The sequence below is a fragment of the Onychostoma macrolepis genome, chromosome 16 (genome assembly GCF_012432095.1).
Source record: "Onychostoma macrolepis isolate SWU-2019 chromosome 16, ASM1243209v1, whole genome shotgun sequence".
In the NCBI taxonomy this organism is placed as follows: Eukaryota; Metazoa; Chordata; class Actinopteri; order Cypriniformes; family Cyprinidae; genus Onychostoma; species Onychostoma macrolepis.
In genome coordinates this window covers 1251667-1274903 of record NC_081170.1, presented here as the reverse complement: position 1 = coordinate 1274903, position 23237 = coordinate 1251667, and the positions used below count along the sequence as shown (strand labels likewise).

The 23237-nt window shown below is 40.8% G+C and overlaps 2 protein-coding genes across 8 annotated transcripts in view; one reads left to right on the top strand and one right to left on the bottom strand.

Moving 5' to 3' along the window:
- Positions 1 to 23237, top strand: part of LOC131521347 (tetratricopeptide repeat protein 24) — an 87263-nt gene that overhangs the window by 42174 nt on the left and 21852 nt on the right. The window lies entirely within an intron of this gene.
- LOC131521354 (zinc finger BED domain-containing protein 5-like) lies at positions 629 to 13223 on the bottom strand. 4 transcript variants are annotated; one of them, XM_058745978.1, is made up of 6 exons: positions 12583 to 13223; positions 11088 to 11183; positions 10774 to 11007; positions 2058 to 2217; positions 1870 to 1917; positions 629 to 1167 (listed from the first exon to the last, which is right to left on the bottom strand). In XM_058745978.1, the coding sequence occupies exons 1-6, from the start codon at positions 13153 to 13155 to the stop codon at positions 644 to 646; spliced, it is 1635 nt and encodes a 544-aa protein (XP_058601961.1). In that variant the 5' UTR covers positions 13156 to 13223; the 3' UTR covers positions 629 to 643. The 4 variants fall into 4 exon arrangements, 3 of the variants coding, with proteins under 3 accessions (XP_058601961.1, XP_058601962.1, XP_058601963.1); XM_058745979.1 differs by lacking the exon at positions 10774 to 11007 and having other exon boundaries at positions 12583 to 13222; XR_009266270.1 differs by lacking the exons at positions 629 to 1167; positions 1870 to 1917; positions 10774 to 11007; positions 11088 to 11183; positions 12583 to 13223 and adding exons at positions 2897 to 3076; positions 3170 to 7451 and having other exon boundaries at positions 2080 to 2217.

The window sequence follows — 23237 nt, the reverse complement described above, 5'->3', positions numbered from 1 at the left end:
GTCATCGAGGCTGTCTTATTTCAGAAAAGCAAGCAGGACACTCCGAATGCGACCTTCTTTCACAGGAATTCGGAGGATGCATCAGGTGTATCCTTCGCTGCTACAGATAACCCACAATTCTTTGCGTCACCATAAACAACTGTCCTAAATTTGAAAAATGCCGGCGCCAGCAAATATTCACACAAGTGCAGATATGGTGTTTTCAACTTAACTTAAATTGCCTCCAGTAAAAACGGATAAAATTTGCTCTTAATATCCTCCTCCTTTTTTTCTGTAACAGATGTCTGTTGTACGTATGCTGCAGCTCCTCAAACATTGAGCAAAATAGAACAAGTAAAAGCTTTTTTTTTCAAATTACTTTCCAAATTTAGAATTAATTTTCCTTCATTTAAGTGGTGTGAGAGCGCAACAATGATCTAAATGTGTTTGCAAATCAACGTGATACTTCCTGTTTCCTTTTCCGCCCGTCCTACGAAGGCCGTTTCATTTTATTCTAGGTTGAGGGCACTTCGTATACGTTATGCATCCTACAGAGGATGCAACCATCTAAATGAGACACAGCTTATAACATCTCACTGTTATTGATTCATCATACAGCTCAAAACATTATGGGAAGAATCTGTCATCAGTCTATTCTGATTCATCAACACAGTTTCACTGATGATCCAGAACCAACAATAAACCCAGGATAGAGCGGCTGAGTGAATGTGGTCTGGACTGTGTGGATGAGTCTCATTGTATCAGAGATGCTGTAGAAGGACAGAGTTCCTGCACTGTGATCCACAAACACTCCTATTCTACTGCTGATGATGGACTTTACAGGGAGACGAGTCCATATATTATTATGTATGAATGAGTATCTGGAGGGAGAGCAGAACAAACTCCAGGACTGATTATTATATCCAAACATACACTCATTACCCCGTCCCTTCCTGCTGATGCTCTTATATGACACTGATATATACACACCATTATCTCCACTGCACTCCAGCTCCCAGTAACAGCGTCCACACACACTCTCTCTACACAACACCTGATACACATCAAATCTGTCTGGATGATCAGGATATGGCTGATCTCTGTTAGTGCCAGTAATCACTGCGTTGTTCTCAGACAGATGGAGGCGTTTATTCACTGTGTTCAGATCCAGAGTAAACTGATGGGAATCTGATGGAGATAAAACACATCAGAATCAGGAATTATGAATCTGTTTGATCTTTTCATTATGGCTGGGAAAATAAATCGATGCATCGCAATTCTGTCTGGAATCGATTCTGAGCTTAGTTTTTAACAGCAGATGGTGCTCTAGGCTTGTTTTTAACTGCACACTCAAATGCTCACGAAGAAGAGCATTTGTGCATTCGGCTGAGTCATGTAAGTGGTTAAATGTACTTGCACCTTGGCTTTTATGCTTTTATGACATGAGATTAATGTAAACACAGCCCAGTATGACCATCTTGTAATTTGCTTCAACCTTTTCAAACTGAATGAATGATTAATTTGTTCAAGTGATGTGTGTAAGGAACTGGATGCAAGCAGAGTACGGCTGTTTCTAAAGCATGCTGTGTCATCTGCTGTTAAAAACTAAGCTCAGAATCGATTCAAGAGAGAATCGGATTGCATTCTGAGAATCGCAGAATTGATACAGAATAATTACTTGATTCGCAATGCATTGATTTATTTTCCAAGCCCTACTTTTCATGTAGCTGAACTCTTCATGTTCAGTGTATCATCAGTGTCTCAGTACAGATGACCAGATATCTGTGCAAATCATCATTTACATCATCAATTATCAAACTCTTCTTTCACCTTCTACAAGAACATGAACACACTCAGTGAGTTTTTCTGCTTGTTTTCTTACTGACTTACATTGTAGGAAGTCGTTCTTGGTCCAGAAAACAATGTTGGTGACTCTGACTGTGGAAATCAACAGACATGAACAGTGTGATTCTCATGATCCTGCATCCATTCCTAAGACATTTCTAATATGATGTTCTCCATGATATGAGATGATGATGGACTGGTTTCTGAGAGCAGATGAATCTGCAGGACTTTACCTCTGTCTGAGATCTTCTTGAGCTTCTCTTTGCAGAAATCCTTCAGTTTGTCTGTCAGCTGATGGACAGATTCTCTCAGATCATCAGAAGAGAAGAGAGAGATGAAGGGATCGTCATTTATGTCTGTAGTTTCAGGAGGTGCTGTGAGAGACTGGAAACTCTACATAAAACAGAAATCAAAACTCATCAGCTTCACACTTCACCCAATAACCTGCTCCAACATCAGATTTGACTGATCTTTAGTAACTCACCTCAATCCAGCACTTTCACAGCATCAGCTACATTTTTCTCATATTCATTCTCATATTCACTTCTCACATCACATTACAGCCACAGATTCTAGTATTTGCCACTTAAACTAAAATTATATGCAATTTCCAAGTGATTCCAATCATTCATTCATGACCTACATGTCTATTGTCTTTTTTTTTCATACCGATAGCTAGGTTGGACCACTCTGGCCGATACCTATTAATCAACTGATAGTTTTTAAAATGGATACTGAACAGACACTGAAGTTATTTCATAGTTTACTAATGTTAAAAGAAGAAACTTTAAAATTCGAAATGTAGCCTATTAGTGATAGTAAATGTTGAAATAAACACACTCTAACAAGGAACAATACTTCTACAGCTTTCATTAATGTTACAAACAGACTCTTATTGTTAAGTGTTACCATTTCACAGTCATGCTTAAAGTTGGCCATTTTTAAATATCTACACAAGGCCATAGCATTAAAATTCCATACATAGGTTAATGATATTGTATGTGTACTCTCACATTTTATTTGCTTCTATTTTAGAACACTGTATGAAAAAAAAAAAATGTTAGTCACATACTGTTTAAAAGCGCAGCGCTGCGTCTAGGACAGGGGTTCCCAAACTTTTCAGCCCACGACCCCCAAAATAACGGTGCCAGTGACTCGCGACCCCCACTATCCTCGGAGGTGGATAAAATATACAAACGTTGCGTGCAACGGCGCACATGCACCAATAGGCCTATCCAAACATGCGCATAGCCTAATGACAACACAAAAAAACACAACGGTCTAACAACCATATAATTTTTTTATAGTAATTTACTAATTCGTTTAATTTCAACATTAACCTCACCTAATGAGATGGGTGGGCACAATGCTTGGAGCACAGCAAGTCCACTCTTGGTTTAATTTTGGAGACCGCCACTCGGAGATCATCCTCCACGTTCAGTCGCGACCTGTATTTATTTTTAATGTACGTGAGTGTCGAAAAAGTCTTTTCGCACAAGTAGGTAGTGCAAAACGGCATCAGTACATCCATAGCAGCCTTGGATAGCTGTTGGTATTTCCTCTCGACTGAAATCCAAAACTCAGCCAGCGTCTTGGAATTAAACACTGTCTTCAAGGTTCGGTCGCTTGACAGTTCAACCAATGCGTCCTCCAGGTCAGATGTCAGATGATTTGCCCTCGTTACAGTGAATGGTGATCTTATCCAGTCGTATTGTTCTGGAGCTGTTTCCTCTGGGAAATACCTGTTAAAGTGTTCCAGGAGAGCTTGAAGGTGGGTAGTGATAGACTTCTTCACTATGTTAACACTCAGTTCGTTTTCCTCCATGAATTCGTCCAGCTCAGAAAACATATCAATCCTACCCATTTCAACTCGCTCAGTCCAGCGCTCAAGTTTTCTCTTGAATGCGTGGATTTTGTCATTCAGCGACATGATATTTGTGTTTTCACCTTGCAATGACATATTAAGTCCATTCAGTTTTTCAAATATGCAAGCCAAATACGCTAGCCTTGTTAGCCAGTCAGGATCACTGAGGTGGTCAGCGAGCTGGGACCCATGGTCCATAAGAAATAAGCGCACTTCGTCCCGCAGCTCAAACAGGTGGCTGAGCACATTTCCTCGCGAAAGCCACCTGACTTCTGTATGGAACAGCAAGCACTCATGCTCCGATCCCAGTTCGTTACAGAGAGTGGCAAACAGTCTGATATTGAGTGGACGCGCTTTTATATAGTTGACCATTTTTATCGAAGTCTCAAGAACACGTTTAAGTTCTGGGTCAAGTGTTTTGCTCGCAAGAGCTTCTCTGTGTATAATACAATGCGTGAATTTTACGTGAGGCGCCACTTTTAAGACTCTTGCTTTAAGACCTTTCTTTTTCCCCAGCATCGCTCCAGCACCATCTGTACACACACCGATGCACTTGCTCCAAGACAGTCCATCTTCTTTTAGTTTGTTGTCAAGTTTTGTGAAAATGTCCTCGCCTGTGCACGTTCCCTCCAGTGGCGTGCAAAACAGAATGTCCTCGTTAAGTTTTCTGTCAAAACTGTATCTGACGAATACAAGCAGCTGGGCAGAATTTGATACATCTGTGGATTCGTCTAACTGTAAAGCATATTTCCCTTTCTTCACTCTGTCCACCAGCTGACACTTTATGTCCTGGGCCATGTCGGAGATGCGCCGGGCAACAGTTCCGTTAGACAGCGGCACTGATTGTAGCTCACGGGCCAGTTTATCCCCATGCATAGCCCGACTTATAGCTATAGCAGCGGGTTTAATGAGGGTTTCCCGATCGTATGTGGCTTTTTTGCCTGTGCAATTAAATATGCCACCTCATATGATGCCTGTTGAGCTTTGGCGGGGATTGTTGTTTGTTTAGTTAGGACTTTCTTTTGGCCTTGTAACTCTCGCTCCTTTCGCCGGAAAAAATCTATTGGTTTAGCAGCAAGAGAGGGGTGCTTGGTTTTCAAGTGTCGTAGCATTTTTACAGGCTTTAGGCTTTCATGTGCAAGCACCTCAGTGCACACAACACATTGGGGATGTTGTACTGCTGACGATGACGCATGTGAATCCATACTGGATAAATTCCTCTCGATACTTTCGACATTTTGAGTAAGGCTGATCCGACTGCTTATGGATGTCCTCTTTATGCAAACGCCGGTCTCTTTCCGTACCTGACGTTGATGGCCTTTCTGACGGTGGTGCTTCTCCGCGTTCCTCCGCTGGCCTCTCTGCTGGTCTCCCTGCTTTGTCATTGGTTGATATTAACCAACGTTTCATTTCAACAAAAATAATATCCTAAGCCTAAAGCGAAAAAAATTATCTACGTGCACATATCAGAATGTTTAACGTGGTGCTGTAAATTGATCTGCTGCAACTGACGCTATTGCTGTGTCGTTAATCTGTCGTAATCACCTCAGGGGTCGCGATCGAACAGAAAGAAAATCGAAAGGCTGATGGCTTTTTTATTTGCATGTTTTTTAATGTAAATATTAACTACTATTTTTTATCTTTTGTTAGTTATGGATAAAATGTTATTTGTAATAGTTGCATTTTTTTTTTTGATTTCTGGAAATCATAGCACGACCCCCCCCACACTGTCTCACGACCCCCCAGGGGGTCGCGATCCTACTTTGGGAACCACTGGTCTAGGAGAACTCACAATATCAGGTGTCACAAACACCAGACGTGTCACGTTCAATTCAAGCAGTGATCTAAAACTGTTTATTTAATCACCAAACGGACTTAAGTTTGCTTCAAGAATGAACAATGTGACATAAATGAGTTTGAAGTTCGGTGTTTAAAAAAACAAAAAAACCCCAGAGCAAACGGAAAAAGAAAGCGCAATCTATATTACAACTATCTATATGAAGCATACAGACTTTATTAGAGCCACAGAAAGACAAACGTTTTGCTGAAAAATGCACAATACATAATTTATAGACTAAGGTGAAGGTATTATGTACATTAACAACGATTTGGGACAAATATAATGTAAATGAATGGAAAACTATGTGGATGGCATTCTGTTCCACGGCAGGATTTTCTGTCAGCTACATTTAAATGCACGTTTGAAGTTTCCCGCTCTGTGCAGCGCGCAGTGTCACGTGTCAAAACAAACAACACGTGCTGTCAGACATTTCTAACTCTAGAGGCCGTTCTCGTACTGTATAACGGCACTCGACCCTTCTCAGCTGCTACAGCAATGGATGTATCCCGGAAAACTGTCGGCATGGATTTTTGCCGATAACCGATAGTTCCACCAATCAACTCGACCTCTAGTCTTTTCAACCAGTTAGTTTCTGAAACAAGAGAGATGCGGCTGCACAAGCATTCAAACATCATGTTTATATTTCTGTGTTCAGCACGTGGGACGAAGTGAACTAGATTGTGTTTCTAGGCTAGAGCTTTAATGAAGGCTACTTTTACATAAAGGTTACTATTACAAACTATTGTGTCAAACTCAATTCTGTTTTTTTTTTTCAGCAAAGCAGAATTATGAGCGGGGCCTAAAACTAACTTTTTGTCACACCTGCCAATGGCCGGTGACGTGATCAAATTTACTGGCCAAAAATTTTTTTTACCGGCCATGAAACTCTTTTTGCAAAAACAGGCAGTCATTACTACTACAATGAATAAACATATTTACAATGTTTTTAATTTGACCTGTACTATACTTAGAAGAAAAAAAAAAACCAACAAACAGATTTATCTTCTTCTTTTTTTTTGTGCCTAAAAAACGTTGAGATTCTTGTCCTTTACATGTTTTCGGCAAACGGAGCAGGCCATCGTGTTACGCATGTTTTACACATAGGCTACTCAGTTTGCAGTGCGTATGTGGTGCGTATTTTTTCCACACCCATGCTAACAGATTAGAGCAGGGCTATTTAGTTAGCTTCATTTGAGGGCTGGATTATCGAACTGAAAATTTGAAGGGGGCTGTCCCGATCTCTTTCTGGGGGGGGACCTATAAAATTAGAAATTAAATTGAAATCTAAAATTTATAAAAGGTTAACATTAATACTTTCTGTCATTCTTTAATACACAATACTTTCAATACATTCTGTCATTTTGTTTGTAATTAATCATGATTAATCACATATTTATCTTGTCATAATTTCACATTGAACATCCAAATTAATGTAGAAACAACATAAAGATAGTATATTTTAAATATGTTTTCAATGGCATCTTTTTGCTAAGTAGCCTATTATGATACCAATACTGCTACTGGTGTCTCTATTAAATGCATTTTCCCTCAATTTTCCCTATTAATTATAGCCATTCAACATTACAGTATAATTGAATGCCATTATTTTTAAGTGCTTTTAAAACAATCTTCAAATAAACTCTAAATTGTATGCATAAACTATACAGATTAATCTTTATTAATCAGCGACTAGAGCAGTCGAGTGATTTCTCTTTTTCTTTTGTTCTTTGAGTTACATCACTGACAGACTTCAGCAGGTTTTACTTTAAAAGCAGCGCTGTGTCTTTAAAATGATGCACATGACATGGATCTGACACATATCTTCTCCAAACTCTTTACGGTCATTTAAGACTTTATAACTCATTTAAGACTACGTTTACGAGGTAACCGCATATTTTGACATAATTGTGTGTGTTTTGTCCGTTGAAGCGCTACTGGTGCGCTGTCTGAAGCGGCTCAGCGTATGTGTTCAGCCGAACGAGCAACCTTTCAAACTTCACTGCACCGTAAGCCCAGGTATGTGTCGCCACGTTCTCGGGTTATGAAGAATAAAGAAGGGAAAAGTTAATCTTCTGAAATGAGCAATATCTTCTCAGGTAAAAGTTATCTGAACCGTGTCTAGGGACAAGCTGGCCATCACACTGCTCTGACCTTATCAGCCCGTTTGTATCCTATTATTTGATTCGCTGTTGTTGCTTATGACAGAACAGCTAATCACGAGGATCTTGTCTTTGGAAAATATTATGTTATTTGCTTACGTCAGAAACAGCGAATCCTTTTTAAAACTGGCTGTTGTTCCCACTACATTGCATTGTTGTTTTACCCGCCAACTGGCGACTGACACTGTTACATATACCCGCCAACGATTTTTACTCGCATTTGGCACTTGGCGAGTGTTAATTTTAGGCCCTGATTATGAGTATTTCTATGCTGATCTAATCATTGTCAGAAACAGTTTCAGTAATTATGCATAAACAAATTTACAGGTAATTGTTTTCTTATTGTCACTGACACTAATTACATAAATACATATTGATTATTGCTGGGTTTTCACTGTAAAACAACACACTTACGGCTAGTTTTACTAAACAGGGAAAATTAGCACGAGTGCAATTCCAAAACGGGAATTTTGCCAATGGAAGGGAAAATTTCTGCGGGTGATTTACTAACAGTGCGCAAATTAAAGAACACAGATGCAACATTTAATTTACATTTCAACCAACGCAATATACCAAATGCTGCGCAAATTAGCATAGTCGCAAATAAAGAATAAAGAAATAAATAAGCCACAGTATGTTGAGAACCAGAGGCCAAAAAATTAAGGTTTGCTAGAAGTTTTGATAGACCTGGTATTGTGTGACTCCTAGTTGAGGGTTCCAAGTCGTCTTTTATTTCCTGAAGCAAATTAAAAATAACATGGCTTGGCAAATGATATGATATGCAAACGAAATGTGTTCTTCTGGCATTCAAAATAAATTAATGTGTGGAAAAAAATCCTCTCCCTTCTACCACGCACTCTCTGTTCTCTGCGGTGTCTCTCCTAGCAACAATAATTGAAGCCATTTCAAGCGCAAAATAGTTTAAGACAAGCTGTTAGTAAAGCTGGCCCAAAAAATGCTGTAAATATTGCCACAATTTTTGTGAAAGCCGTTTTTTGGTTCTTCATGGTCAAATTTGATCAGGGGTATCAGGTTATGAGGATAACCTGATCCAATTTTGATAAATGTTATTCAGAATCAGTACTAATCAAGTTCACTGATTTAACCATAACGTAATAACTCAGAAGTTGAAATGTTAGTGAAGTTTTGAACTTTTGGTGGTGCTAGTGGTGTTTGTTAAACACACCAATCAGGTCGGTGCCGATAGCCTCATGGTTAGTGCGCCGAAATATAGCGCAGTTGTGCTCACATTAACCCGATTTCGATTCCTGTCTCGAGGTCCTTTGCTGATCCAACTCCCTTCTCTCTTCCCAATGCTTTCCTGTCATCTCTCTACTGTCCTGTCCATAAAAAGCCAGAAAATATAACTTTAAAAGAAAAAAATAATACACCAATCAGGCATAACATTACACCACTAACAGGTGAAGTGACTAACACTGATTATCTCTTCATTGTGGCACCTGTTAGTGGATGGGATATATAAGGCAGAAAGTGAAAAAAATTTCCTCAAAGTTGATGTGTTAGAAGCAGAAAAAATGGGCAAGCGTAAGGATTTGAGTGAGTTTGACAAGGGCCAAATTGTGATGGCCAGACGACTGGGTCAGAGCACCTCCAAAACTTCAGGTCTTGTGTGGTGATCCCGGTCTCCAGTGGTCAGTATCTATCAAAAGTGGTCCAAGTGGTCCAAAGTGGTGAACTGGTGACAGGGTCATGGGCTCACTGATGCATGTGGGAAGCGAAGGCTGGACGATCTACTGTAGCTCAGATTGCTCAAGAAGTTAATGCTGGTTCTGATGGAAAGGTGTCAGAATACATAGTGTATCACAGTTTGATGCGTATGGGGCTGCATAGCCGCAGACCAGTCAGGGTTACCATGCTGACGAAAGCACCAACAGTGGCCAAGTGAGAACTGGACCACGGAGCAAAGGAAGAAGGTGACCTGGTCTGATGAATGACGTTTTCTTTTACATCACGTGGATTGCTGCATGTGCATCACTTACCTGGGGAACAAATGGAACCAGGATGCACTATGGGAAGAAGGAAAGCCAGCGGAGGCAGTGTGATGCTTTGGGCAATGTTCTTCTGGGAAACCTTGGGTCCTGAGAGCACTGTACATTCACTCCCCCCACCTACAATTCCTGCCGGACCTGAGACTCAAACACGCAACCTTTAGGTTTCCCTTTCATGGAAGCGGTATTCCCTGGTGCCTGTCCTCTTTCAGCAGGATAATATGCCCTGACACAAAGCAAAATGGTTCAGGAATAGTTTGAGGAAGACAATGAGTTTTAGGTGTTGACCTGGCCTTCAAATTCCCCAAATCTCAATCTAATTGAGCATCTGAAAGTGGAAAGTGAAAAGTGAAGTGAGGTGTGGCCAAGTATGGTAACACGTACTTGGACTTTGTGCTCTGCATTTAACCTATCCAAGTGCACACACACAGTAGTGAACACACACCTGGAGCAGTGGGCAGCCATATTGCTGCAGTGCCCAGGAAGCAGTTGGGGGTTCTGTGCCAGGTGGAAGAATGCGCTGGTTATTCACTCCTTCCACCTACAATCTCTGTAAGAACTGAGACTCGAACCTGCAACCATCGGGTTACAATTCCGACTCTCTAACCATCAGGTCACGACTGCCCCACATCTGAACAAACAAGTCCAATCCATGGAGGCCCCACCTCGCAACTTACAAGACTTATGATCTGCTGGTAACATCTTGGTGTCAGATACCATAGCATACCTTCAGGGGTCTAGAGGAGTCCATGCCTCAATGGGTCAGGGCTGTTTTGGCAACAACAGCGGAAACAACACAGTATTATGAAGGTGGTCATAATGTTATGCCTGATTGGTGTATATTTTACAGAAGAAAGAGCTGAGAGAAATGATTCCTAAGAGATTTCCAGAGCTGAATTTGTAAACAATTTCCAAAGCCATTTGTAAGCGGCGTCTCTTTCAAAAGAAGATGATTAGATGAGAGTCTGACTGATGATTATATAATAAGACACTCATGAAATGTTTCTCTGTGAGTCTCGTGTCACAGCAGGATCTGCTCAAGTCCACTATGACCCTGTTCTTCTAGATCTGTGTTACCTGCAGGAACTGGATGTGATCCTGTGTGTGTGAAAGCTGCTCCAGCTCAGCATCTCTCCTCCTCAGATCATTGATCTCCTGCTCCAGTCGCTCCAGTCGTCCTTCAGCTCGACTCACTGCTTGCTTTTCCTGATCTCTGATCAGCCGTATCAGCTCAGAGCGGCTTCTCTCAATGGAGCGGATGAGCTCAGTAAAGATCCTCTCACTGTCCTCCACTGCTGTCTGTGCAGAGCGCTGTTAGGACACACAGTGATTCAGGCTTCAGTGAGTCTGAACTGAGACTGAGACAAACTTCTCTTCTTCTCCAGACTCACCTTCTGAGACTCCACAGCCTCTCTCAGCTGCTGGAGATCTTTCTCTCTCTGCTGGATTCTCTGCTGGAGCGTCTTCTGCGTCTCCTTCAGCTGATTCTGCAGGACAAACAGATGATAGTGAATGTCACAGAAAACTACTGGCACTAAATCATCATGTGATCAGATGTATCCAGTAAAAGTAGGGGTGTAACGGTATGCGTATCGTGTATTCACGGGCAGTTCCAAATGGAAGTGATCATCCCTATCCTCTTGGAGTGAGCAGAGCACGTGCGTGTCATTATATAGTCGCTTGGAATGCACTTGGTGAAGGGAGCGTAATTTCCTCATTATCTTCAGCTGGGATGTTCCCGTGACAATGCAGCACGGTGTGCTTCAGCAGATGTCGCTGTTTAAATGTCAATAGTCTTTTTATTGTTGTTAGCATAACTGTTGAAAATAAACATACATTTTATATTTTAAAAAGTTTTTAAAATATGCTATATAATATATAAAAAATAATGGTAACTTTATTTTGATGGTCCCTTTTGAACATTCTGTTGACACTAAGTAATGTTGCAACTATATGTCAAACTCTCATAAGAGTATTAGTAGACTGTCTGCTTCATATCTACTAACTCCTTATTGTGTTGGTCTCCCAACAGATATTCTGCTGACTATAGGTAACTTTGCAAGAACGTGTCAACTTAATCTAACCCTAACCCTAACCCTACCAGTCAAAGGGACCATTAAAATAGAGTGAAACCAAAATAATATATATAAAACTTTTTAAAATGTAAAATGTATTTCTTTTTTTATTCGGTTGTCTGTAAGCGAATCTGCTGAAGCACACCGTGCTGCATTGTCACGGGAACATCCCAGCTGAAGATAATGAGGAAATTATGCTCCCTTCACCAAGTGCATTCCAAGCGACTACATAATGACACGCACGTGCTCTGCTCACTCCAAAGTCCCCACTCCAAGAGGATAGGGATGATCACTTCCATTTGGAACTGCCCGTGAATACACGATACGCATACCGTTACACCCCAAAGTAAAAGTGGAGCTGATAACTAATGGCTGTAGGTTCAAACTCCAAAATGGATGATTAGACATTTACCACCATCATGCATGAATTAGAATAAAGATTAAAACCTGTTTAACACTGTAAGCGTTAGTATTATAAAAGTGAAACTGACACAGACTTAGAGTTTCACATTGACTGTGTTTCTGCTGTGTACAGGAGCTTATATTTTGACTGATGAAAGTATATATTTTGTCAGAAAACAGGTGAATAGTTCACTCCATTATTTTATGTTGTTTAATCAAGGTCTTTTTTATGAAATATTGTGTTGATAAAAGTTTTCCAGTGCATTTTCAGCAAACAGTGAATCTCAGCTGCTGTGCATTTCTGCTGTCGTGTGCAGTGTGAATACTGTAAGCTGTTAATATGTGTGCCGATATAAGTACATATGAAACGAGTGTCAGCAATATTTCATCAGTGTCTAGTTTGAAATACCTGTTTCTCTGTCCTCTGTGCTGCAGCTGATACAGTGTCGTGGTTTTTATGATCATCCGTCGTACACAGCACACATATACATTTCTGATCAGTGCGACAGAAAACCTCAAGGAGCTTCTCATGTTTCTGGCAGATCATCTCCTGCAGTCGTCCAGTGGCATCAGTCACTTTGTGTGGCTTACGTGAATGAAACTCCTCATGACGGTCAAAATGAGTTTGACAGTAAGATTCCAGACACATCAGACAGCACTTGACGGCTTTGTATTTTCTTCCAGTACAGACGTCACACTGCACATCTTCAGCTCCAGCATCACAGTCAGCAGGACGTTTCCTCTTCTTTAGTTTCTCCACCACTTCAGCCAGCATGGTGTTTCTAGCTAAAGCAGGTCTTGGACTGAAGGTCTGTCTGCACTGAGGGCAGCTGTAGACTCTCATCTGATCCTCCCGATCCCAGCAGTCTGTAATACAGCTCTTACAGTAACTGTGTCCACACTGGATTGTCACTGGATCCTTCAGGAGATCCAGACACACTGGACACATGAACTCGTCCTGAAAAACTCTGGCTCCTGCCATTTTACTGCTTTAATACAGAGACACAAACACACAAAAGCTCAACCACACTTCAGTTTCTTTTTCCCTGAACTCACGTGTTTCCTGTTTCCTGTTTCCTGGTTCTGTGTTTGAGTTATGTGTGTGAAACAGGTGTGTCTGCAAGTCTGTAAAGCTCCTGTAGACTTTAGTTTCAACACACATGATTGTTATTATAGTAAACAGTCATTTTTATTGTGCTGAAAGGTGCTCCACGCATTTTGTTTATCATTATTTACAGGCCTCCAAAATACTCTCCAGCCTTTGTTGAAGAGTTTACAGAACTGTTATCAATGATTTCCTCAGAGTTTGACTGTTTTACTACTGCAGGGGATTTTAATATTCACATAGATAATGCAGAAATCAAAACTGCAAAAGAAATTATTACTGTTTTAAACACTTTTGATCTGATCCAGCATGTGCATGAACCCACACACAATCGTGGACACACTCTAGATTTACTCATCATTAGAGGTCTAAACATTTCATCCATTGTTATTAAGGATGTAGCACTATCTGATCACTTCTGTATTTTCTTTGATGTATTGATCTCTGTTAACACTGAATCTAGATCTGTCTCTGTCAGAAAGAGATGCATTAATGAGAACACTAGTGTGCTATTTATGAAGGCTATATCTTTAAAACCAAGTATTTCTGCAGACTCTGTTGATCTTCTCCTGGATTCATTTAACTCAAAAGTTAAGAATGTTATTGATGATATTGCTCCGGTAAAGGTCAGCAAGAAGAATGGCAGACAAAAATCATCTTGGAGAAAATCAACAGCAGTTCAGAGTATGAAAAGACAATGTAGAAAAGCTGAGCGGATGTGGCGGAAGATGAAACTTGAAATTCACTATAGCATCTATAAAGACAGCCTTCATGCTTACAATATGGAACTAGCCACAGCTAGACAGACCTTCTTCTCAAACCTTATAAACAGTAACTTAAACAACACTCGCACTCTTTTTGCTACTGTGGAGAGACTGACAAACCCCCCAAGTCAGATTCCCAGTGAAATGCTCTCCGACAGCAAATGCAATGAGTTTGCTTCCTTCTTTTTTGAGAAGATCGATAATATCAGAAAGGAGATTGGCACATCTTCTAGTTTAGCAGAGATCACACAGATTCAACTGCAATTTCAAAAAGAAGTGATTATGTCTGTTTTTGAAGCAGTTGATAGCAAAATTTTGGAAGAAATAGTACAGCACCTTAAATCGTCAGCCTGCTATCTTGACACACTTCCCACATCTTTTTTCAAAAGTGTGCTTAACTGTTTAGGAGCAGATCTCTTAGAAGTGGTGAATGCCTCACTTCTTTCTGGGACTTTTCCAAACTCCCTGAAAACTGCAGTTGCTAAGCCCCTTCTGAAAAAGTGCAATCTTGATAACACAATGTTGAGCAACTATAGACCAATATCAAATCTTCCTTTCATAGGTAAGATTATTGAAAAGGTAGTTTTTAATCAGCTGAACAACTACTTAAACTCAAATGGATACCTGGACAATTTTCAATCTGGTTTCCAAGCGCATCACAGCACAGAGGCTTATTATCCCTTAAAGACCTAGCACAATTTTGGGGCACCTGGCATGCCTGTACTTTTCTTTGTTTTTTCAGACCTATTCTAGCAGTCAGCATCAAGTGCCATATATCATTATAAACAGGAGAACTTGACGTTTCAGGCTAGCTAATTTAAAGTCCCAATTTAACCTTTGTTTTCTCTAAGAATTAACGAAATTTCCAGAATTTTAAGAAAAACACAAGCAATAATTGGGTGTTTCTTTACTGTGTACTCAAACAGAAACTCCTGAAGTTTGGATTTTTTTCTTTAAAAAGTTGTATCTGTGTGTTTTACACTTCCAAATAAAATTTTGTCTACATATAACATTCCCCGAGCAAGTTATAGGCATTTATTACAATATTGTTATAGGCACTTTTCAGTGAAAAACAGGTCTATTTACTTTACTACCAATATAGATGTATCCAAAAAAAAACATTTAGGGAGTAAATAAAATGGAAACCGTGTTATATAATAACAAAATATAGTAAAAAAAAATAACTTTTTTTCCAGAAAAAATATATTTTCAATCTGAGTATGAACAACAACACAAACAGTGCAGCAAGTTTCTTGTGCAACAAAAATACAAGCAGTGCAAATGATTCACAAACTACACACAAAATGGCTGAGAAATATATAGAGTGCAATAGAAAAAAAATAGTGCAAATTATCTTTATGAACTATATAAGTATTATTACATAATAATAGCCAATCGATCTGCTGGCTGCACCCTGCATCAGAATTGATTTTACCGGGACATCGCCTTGTGATGCGAATACCTAAATTCCAGTGCATTATCCGATATGTACCGCTTTTTCATCCTTGCTTTTGGTTTATTTTATGCCAAAGTGCTCTGTGTTTTTCTGGGCTTTTTCAGAGAGTGCTTTCATGCAAATGTGTTATTTTGTGTTTGTTTTCATGCACGCATGACACACTTTACTTTCACTTTGTGTTTGCTCAAAATTCCCATAGAAACAATGGTTCAAAAGACCAAAACTTATGTTTATTGGTTGAATATGTGACAGTTTTATCCAATCTGGGAACGGGGGTGGGGCTAATCGTCAACAATCGTTCTTGTTTGGCTCAGAGGGACGAAATGCATTGGTTTCTTCTGACCAGTCAATGTTGTCAAAATGTAATGACGCTACGGAGCCTCTGAATATCCAACTGAGACAAATGTGATATCCCAGAAAAGCGGAGAATCTCTGCTTTACGACACCTGTTAAAGTATTCAGATAGGAGGTGAATACTTTAACCTTTTTAGCGGTTCAAAAGTTATTAAACATTTAAGAACAATAGTTATTTTTAGACGCGGGCGGCTGTCTCGGTTTTTGAGGGTTAAGATAATAAATGATATTCGCTTCAATTCTGATTCTGGCAAAATATCAGTGCTGGTACTACTAGATCTTAGTGCTGTGTTTGACACTTTCGATCATAACATACTTCTAGAGAGACTGGAAAACTGGGTCGGGCTCTCTGGAATGGTACTCAAATGGTTCAGGTCATACTTGATTTGATTTGATACTTTATTTGTAATTTCTATGTGTCACATAGAAACGAGATTGTGTTTCACACATCCACAGCTTTAAAATTATTTAAAATACTGAAACATAAATATTCTAGTGAAATTATTTAAAATGCTCTAAATGTGTTAAAAAGAATTAACCACAATAAAGTCACAAATTCTGATTTAACAGCCTAATTGCTGTGGGAAGAAAGCTATTCAACAGCTCAGTTGTTCTGGTTTTTATGCTGCGGTATCTTTTTTCTGACTGCATCAATGAAAACAATCCATAAAATGAGTGTGTGCATTCCTTCAGGATGCTACCAGCTCTCTGCACACAGCGCTCTGTTGTAGATGTCTTGTAGCTGTGGCAGTGAGACACCAATAATTTTCTCCGCTGTTCTCACAATCCGGCTGAGAATGTGTCTCTCCTCTGCTGTACAGCTGCCGAACCAGGACGAGATACAGTAGGTCAGCAGACTCTCTACTGTCCCTCTGTAAAACAGGGTCATGGCTGGAATGGGAAGTTCCACCTTCTTCAGCCTGCGAAGAAAGTGAAGGCGTTGTTGGGCCTTCTTGATGACAGCTGAAGTGTTGTCTCTGGTAGTCAGCTTGTCTGTCAGATGGATCCTCAGGAACTGTTTATGGTCAAAGGGAGATGGTGATGTTGGCCAGCCCTCCTGAAGTCTATGACCATTTCCTTTGTCTTATTGGTGTTGAGGGCCAAGTTGTGCATTGTGCACCAGGCTGTGAGTTTCTCCACCTCTTATCATTGTTGGTAATAAGGCTGACAACAGTGGTATCGTCTGCGAACTTGATGACATGATTGCTGTTAAAACTGGCAGTACAGTCATATGTCAGCAGCATGAACAATAAAGGACTCAGAACACACCCTTGTGGTGTACCTGTGCTCACAATTATTGTTTTAGATGTTAACCCTCTGGGGTCTGAGGGTGTTTTGGGACCCCGGAGAAGTTTTGACATGCCCTGACATTTGTGCTTTTTTCAGTTGCTTATAAACATTTTAATGGCTAAAGTCTAAAAACACTGTATTCAGCACAAACTGGGCTACAATAATATGTGAGCAGCATGTACCTACATGATTGTGTTTTTGAGAAAACAACGTTTATGCGTGGTTAGAAAAAAACTAAAATTTTAAAGTAACTGAAATAAGGCCATAAAACACATACAGAACATTTGTTCACAAGACTTTTGAGAACTGGATCTTGTAGCCTAGAATATTTGCTTCAAAATGATCTGAAAATAATCTAACTCACTCATTCAGAGAAAACAATATATTGATTAAAATTTTCTAAGTCACTTTTTGAGTGGAAAGGCTCTATGCGAGAGGGCGTGAACTATCCTGGATAATGCTGTGACTCACACCTGAGAAGACAAAGGCCCGCATAATGAGCTCCATAATGAGCCATTGAGTCAGGTATGTGACAGAGGGAATTGCTACAAGAAAGAATGTGAGGAAAAAAGAAATGTGTATACATATAACTATCACATAAAATAACTTGAGACTCACTTGGGAGTGCAGTTAAACAGTTTATTAGGAACAAACACAAATAAACAACAGAAGAGTCAAGCCATCATGGGTGCAATATCCAAAACAGTGGCAGGAAACTGGAACCCAGGAAAACGGTAGACAGCTGAAACTGCATGAGAAACCACAAAACAGACGTGAGCAACACAATGAACAGACAAAGACAAAGCAAACATGGTGACAATACATACACTACCAGTCAAATTATTTAAACAGTAAGATTTGTAATATTTTTTTTTTAAAGAAGTGTCTTCAGCTCACCAAGCCTGCATTTATTTGATCCAAAGTACAGCAAAAACAGTACATTATATTTATTATAATATATAGGCCTACATATTGTTACTATTCAAAATAAATAAAGCACCCCCCCCACTAAAATTAATAAATAAATTAGTGAGCATGTTGATTGTCACGTGTGTGTTGTCCAGCAGGGAAACGAGGAGACGAGGAATCTAACAATTAATACAATCTTTAAAGAAGAGCTTCAGGAAAAACATGAACTACAAACACATTGACAATTTAAGACAGAACACAGAGGTCAGGGAACATATGACTTATAAACACAAGGAAATCAAACGAGGAGAACTGAAACAGGTGGGGAACAATCACACATGGCTGGGGACTAATCAACTAATAATGACAAAACTAGGCCACAGACAGGAACTCCAACTACGGTCACAAGAGGAGGGGAAAACACAGGACGCGGAGACACAGTCTGACATTACTCCCCCCTCCCCATAGGCGCGTCCCGCGCCGTAAAACATCCAACGGGGAGGGGGGGTGGGCACTCTGGAGGCCTCCAGGGCGGATCAGGGGACTCTGGAGGCCATGGTGGGTCTGGGGACTCTGGAGGCCATGGCGGGTCTGCCTCTGAGACCTCGGCCCCAGCCCCCACCTCGGCCTCTACGGCAGGAGCCCTACTACCCCTCTAATTTTCTTGGGGAAATTAACGATGTTACTGGGCAGGCAATTGGGGATAGCGGACTATTGGCGGCGCTCGGGCAGCGCGGACTCTTGGCGGCGCTCTGGCAGCGCGGACTCTTGGGAGCATTCTGGAAGCGCGGACTCTTGGATGCGCTCTGGCAGCACGGAGACAGGGAGGCGCCTTCGTGGCGCAGGCACTGGGAAGCACTCTGGAAGCGCGGACTCTTGGGGGCGCTCTGGAAGCGCGGATTCTTGGGAGCGCTCTGGAAGCGCGGATTCTTGGGGACGCTCTGGAAGCGCGATTCTTGGGGACGCTCTGGAAGCGCGGAGCTGGACGGGACTAGCGGAGACGCAGGAGTGCTGGACGGGACCAGCGGAGACGCAGGAGGGCTGGACGGGACCAGCGGAGACACTGGGGAACACTTGCGAGGGGCAGGCACTGGCGGGCACTCCATATTCTCTGCCGGCGGCGGGCTTGCCATACACTCGGGCCGCGGCGGATTAGGGCGGGCCGCGGACGGCGGCGTGGGAGGAAATGCCGCGGGCGACGGGCTGGTTCCCGACTCGTTCACACACGGCTGGGGACTAATCAAATAATAATGACAAAACTAGACCACAGACAGGAACTCCAACTACGGTCACAAGAGGAGGGGAAAACACAGGACGCGGAGACACAGTCTGACATTGATAGGCTTATCAGGGGCAACTATATTATTACTACATTTAAATGCAATGAAAGGTTGCCTATCATATTTCAAAATGTTGCACTCGATTTCACACATTTTATTCTGGAGTTATAGTTTGGGAAAAGTTCACCTAGTAAATGCGTTCAACTTTGTCACAACAACACATTATCGAATGCCAATAAGAAACATTACTTACTCGGTATAAAATATCTCCTCCTCTGCCGGCTCCAGCTGCGCTCGCGTTCTGTTTGTGAGGTAAACAAAGCTTTTTCCTCTCAGCGCGTCTTCTGGGGCTTATTCCTCACAGCATGTTCTTCCAAAACTGAAAAGTATCCGAGATGAACGCGTTGCTGCTTTGTTTACGGTGGTGTGGGCGTTTACATGCCACGTGGCTCGCGTGGAGGTTTGTAATAACAAAAGCGCGAGCAGCGCGTGGGCGTGACCTAATTAGAGATAATGAGACCAGGCGGAAAAACTGGACATGTCCTTGGTTTCATACGGTTTACTTTATCAGAATAGAATATTTGTTTTCGGTAAGACTTACTTCATTTAACTGTAGACATGTCAAGCTTTCTATAGATATGTTTCTCATGTCTCTGTGTGAAGTATTTGCTGAGTTACAGTTCATTTTAGTGACGTGTTTCAAAAATCAGTTCGCAGAGACGGAGAAGACAGAGAGCGCACCCTGTTTGTTTTCTTTATTCTTCAAAAGCACAAAGTTTAGTTGTTATTATGAGTGTATACAAATAAAAGTAGACCCCTTACAGATTCGAATGGTGTATTGCTCTTATCTTTACGATCAAAAATAGCAGAGTAATTCAAGCTCATTTCGGCCTTATCAGGAAAATCTGCCTCAAAACGCATATCCGCGTTTGTCGACCCCATTTGATTAAACTGCCAACTCTGACTGTCTGTCGTCTCTCTGACAGAAAGTTCATAATCCACCTGCACACTCCTGAATCCAGACCCAGCAGCAACAACTTTTCCACCAGTTAAGACAAGATTGTATTAAATGCTGAGCTGAAGTCCATTAGTAAGATCCTGGCATAGGTGTTCTTGTTTTCCAGGTGGGTCAGTGTGAGGTGGAGATGGCGTCCTCAGTAGAGCGGTTCGCTCTATATGCAAACTGAAACGGGTCCAGATTTGTTGGAAGACAAGATCTGATGTCACTCGTCACTAAAAGCTCAAAACACTTCATAGCAATAGAGGTCAAGGCTACTGGACGATAGTCGTTCATTGAGGATGGATTGGGCTTTTTTGGGAGTGGAATAATAATAGAGCTTTTTAGACAAGTGGGTAAACTGGCCTGGCTGAGAGAGATGTTAAATATTTCACAAAATACATCCTTTAATTGCTCCACACAACATTTTAGCACACAACCTGGGATATGGTCAGGCCCAGCAGCCTTCCGTGGGTTGATCTTAGTGAAGACCCTCTTGACACTATCCACTGTCAGCTGCAATGCCTGGTGAATGGAAGGTTCTTCCTGCATGTATGCAGCTATGGTGTTCTTAACCTCAAACCGAGAAAAAAAATCATTGAGGTCATACTTAGAAGGGAGATGTTATTATGTGAGTATAGGAGAGCATAAGTCTAAGTGGGCGCCCATGACATGCGGAGTCCCACAAGGCTCAATTCTTGCACCACTCCTGTTTAGCCTGTATATGCTCCCACTAAGTCAAATAATGAGAAACAACCAAATTGCCTATCACAGCTATGCTGATGATACCCAGATTTACCTAGCCTTATCTACAAATGACTATAGCCCCATTGACTCCCTCTGCCAATGCATTGTTGAAATTAACAGTTGGATGTGCCAGAATTTTCTTCAGTTAAACAAGGAGAAAACTGAAGTCATTGCATTTGGAAACAAAGGTGAAGTTCTCAAGGTGAATGCATACCTTGACTCTAGGGGTCAATCAACTAAAAATCAAGTCAAAAATCTTGGGGTGTTTCTGGAGACAGATCTTAGTTTTAGTAGTCATGTCAAAGCAGTAACTAAATCAGCATGCTATCATCTCAAAAACATTGCAAGAATTAGATGTTTTGTGTCCAGTCAAGACTTGGAGAAACTTGTTCATGCCTTTATCACCAACAGGGTGGATTATTGTAATGGTGTCCTTCAAAAGAAGACCAATAGACAGCTGCAGCTCATCCAGAACGCTGCTGCCAGGATTCTGACTAGAACCAGAAAATCTGAGCATATCACACCAGTCCTCAGGTCCTTACAATGGCTTCCAGTTACATTTAGGATTGATTTTAAAGTACTTTTACTCATTTATAAATCACTCAATGGCCTAGAACCTAAATACATTGCAGATATGCTCACTGAATATAAACCTAACAGACCACTCAGATCATTAGGATCGAGTCAGTTAGAAATACCAAGGCTTCACACAAAACATGAGGAGTCCGCTTTTAGCTATTATGCCGCCCGCAGTTGAAACCTGCTTCCAGAAGAGATCAGATGTGCTAAAACATTAGCCACATTTAAATCCAGACTCAAAACTCATCTGTTTAGCTGTGCATTTGTTGAATGAGCACTGTACTACGTCCGAACGGATTGCATCATGTATAAACATTTTCTATTCTTAACTGTTTTAAATTATTTTTTAATAAATTTTTATATCATTTTGTTTTTATTGTTGTGATTATTATCATTTTAAATGACTATTTCACTTCCTTTTATGTAAAGCACTTTAAATTCCACTGTGTATGAAATGTGCTATATAAATAAACTTGCCTTGCCTTGCCTAAACAGTAATAGTGATGCATATACCAAGTATGTTAACCCATACTCGGAATTTGTGGGTGTTCAGTGCCTTGCTCAAGGGAACCTCAGTTGTTAGTATTGAAAATGGAAGAGAGTGTTGTTCATGCACTCCCCCCACCTATATTTCCTGCTGGTATTGAGACTTGAACTTGCAACCTTCAGGTTACAAGTTTGACTCTCTAACTAATAGGCCACAACTGCCCCTACACATAGACCTTGACTAGTTGATTAAGGTGCATTAATTAGAGATCAAACTAAACTGCAGGAAAGTAACTCTACTGTGCTATGTTTGAAATCGCCTCCATACCCTCATTCACTATTCCCTACATTAATCCACTAATACAGTCCAGTTGAAAAGATTAATCTTGAACTCTGTCATGGAAAATTACATTAAACTATTTAATAATTAAAAAGAAATGTATACCTGTATGATATTACGCTGTACTCACAGTGGACCAGCGGTTTGGAAAATTAATGGATGAATGGATGTTTCAGCTGCAAGCACCATCTTCTGGCGTGACGCGAGACTTCATTCGGTATGACAGTGCATCACAGTGCATTATGGGTATTCTCTAGCTGTTGAGTGTACATCGGTGGTACACTTGTTATTGTGGTGCATTATGGGATTGAATGAGTGCACTCGATAATGTCCACTACAGTGTTTGGCACCACTACAAATGGCTATCCGTTTTACAAATTTACAAATCCGTTTCAAGTTGGTTATCATTTATATGTGATTTCAAATTTTATTTAAATCACATTTCTGGAAATCATGTAAAACGTGAACACCTCTGACGTATGTAGAAAACATGCTGAACGTCTGCAGAAACAAGGAAAGAAGTGCAAGTCAAGTAGAAAATGACAGTATACAGCTGGTCTACACAGCTCTTTGAGTTTTGAGACCGGTGGAGACTGCAGCATGAAATAAAACCACACATTCCAGCACATTCTGCCACTTTCCCATAAGAAGCAATATAATCCAACGTGACAGCTACATGTTGTCATGTAATAATGGCTGTATTGCAAATTGTATTGCTGTTGTTGTTTTTAGCGTCGGCATACCAACACAATGTTGT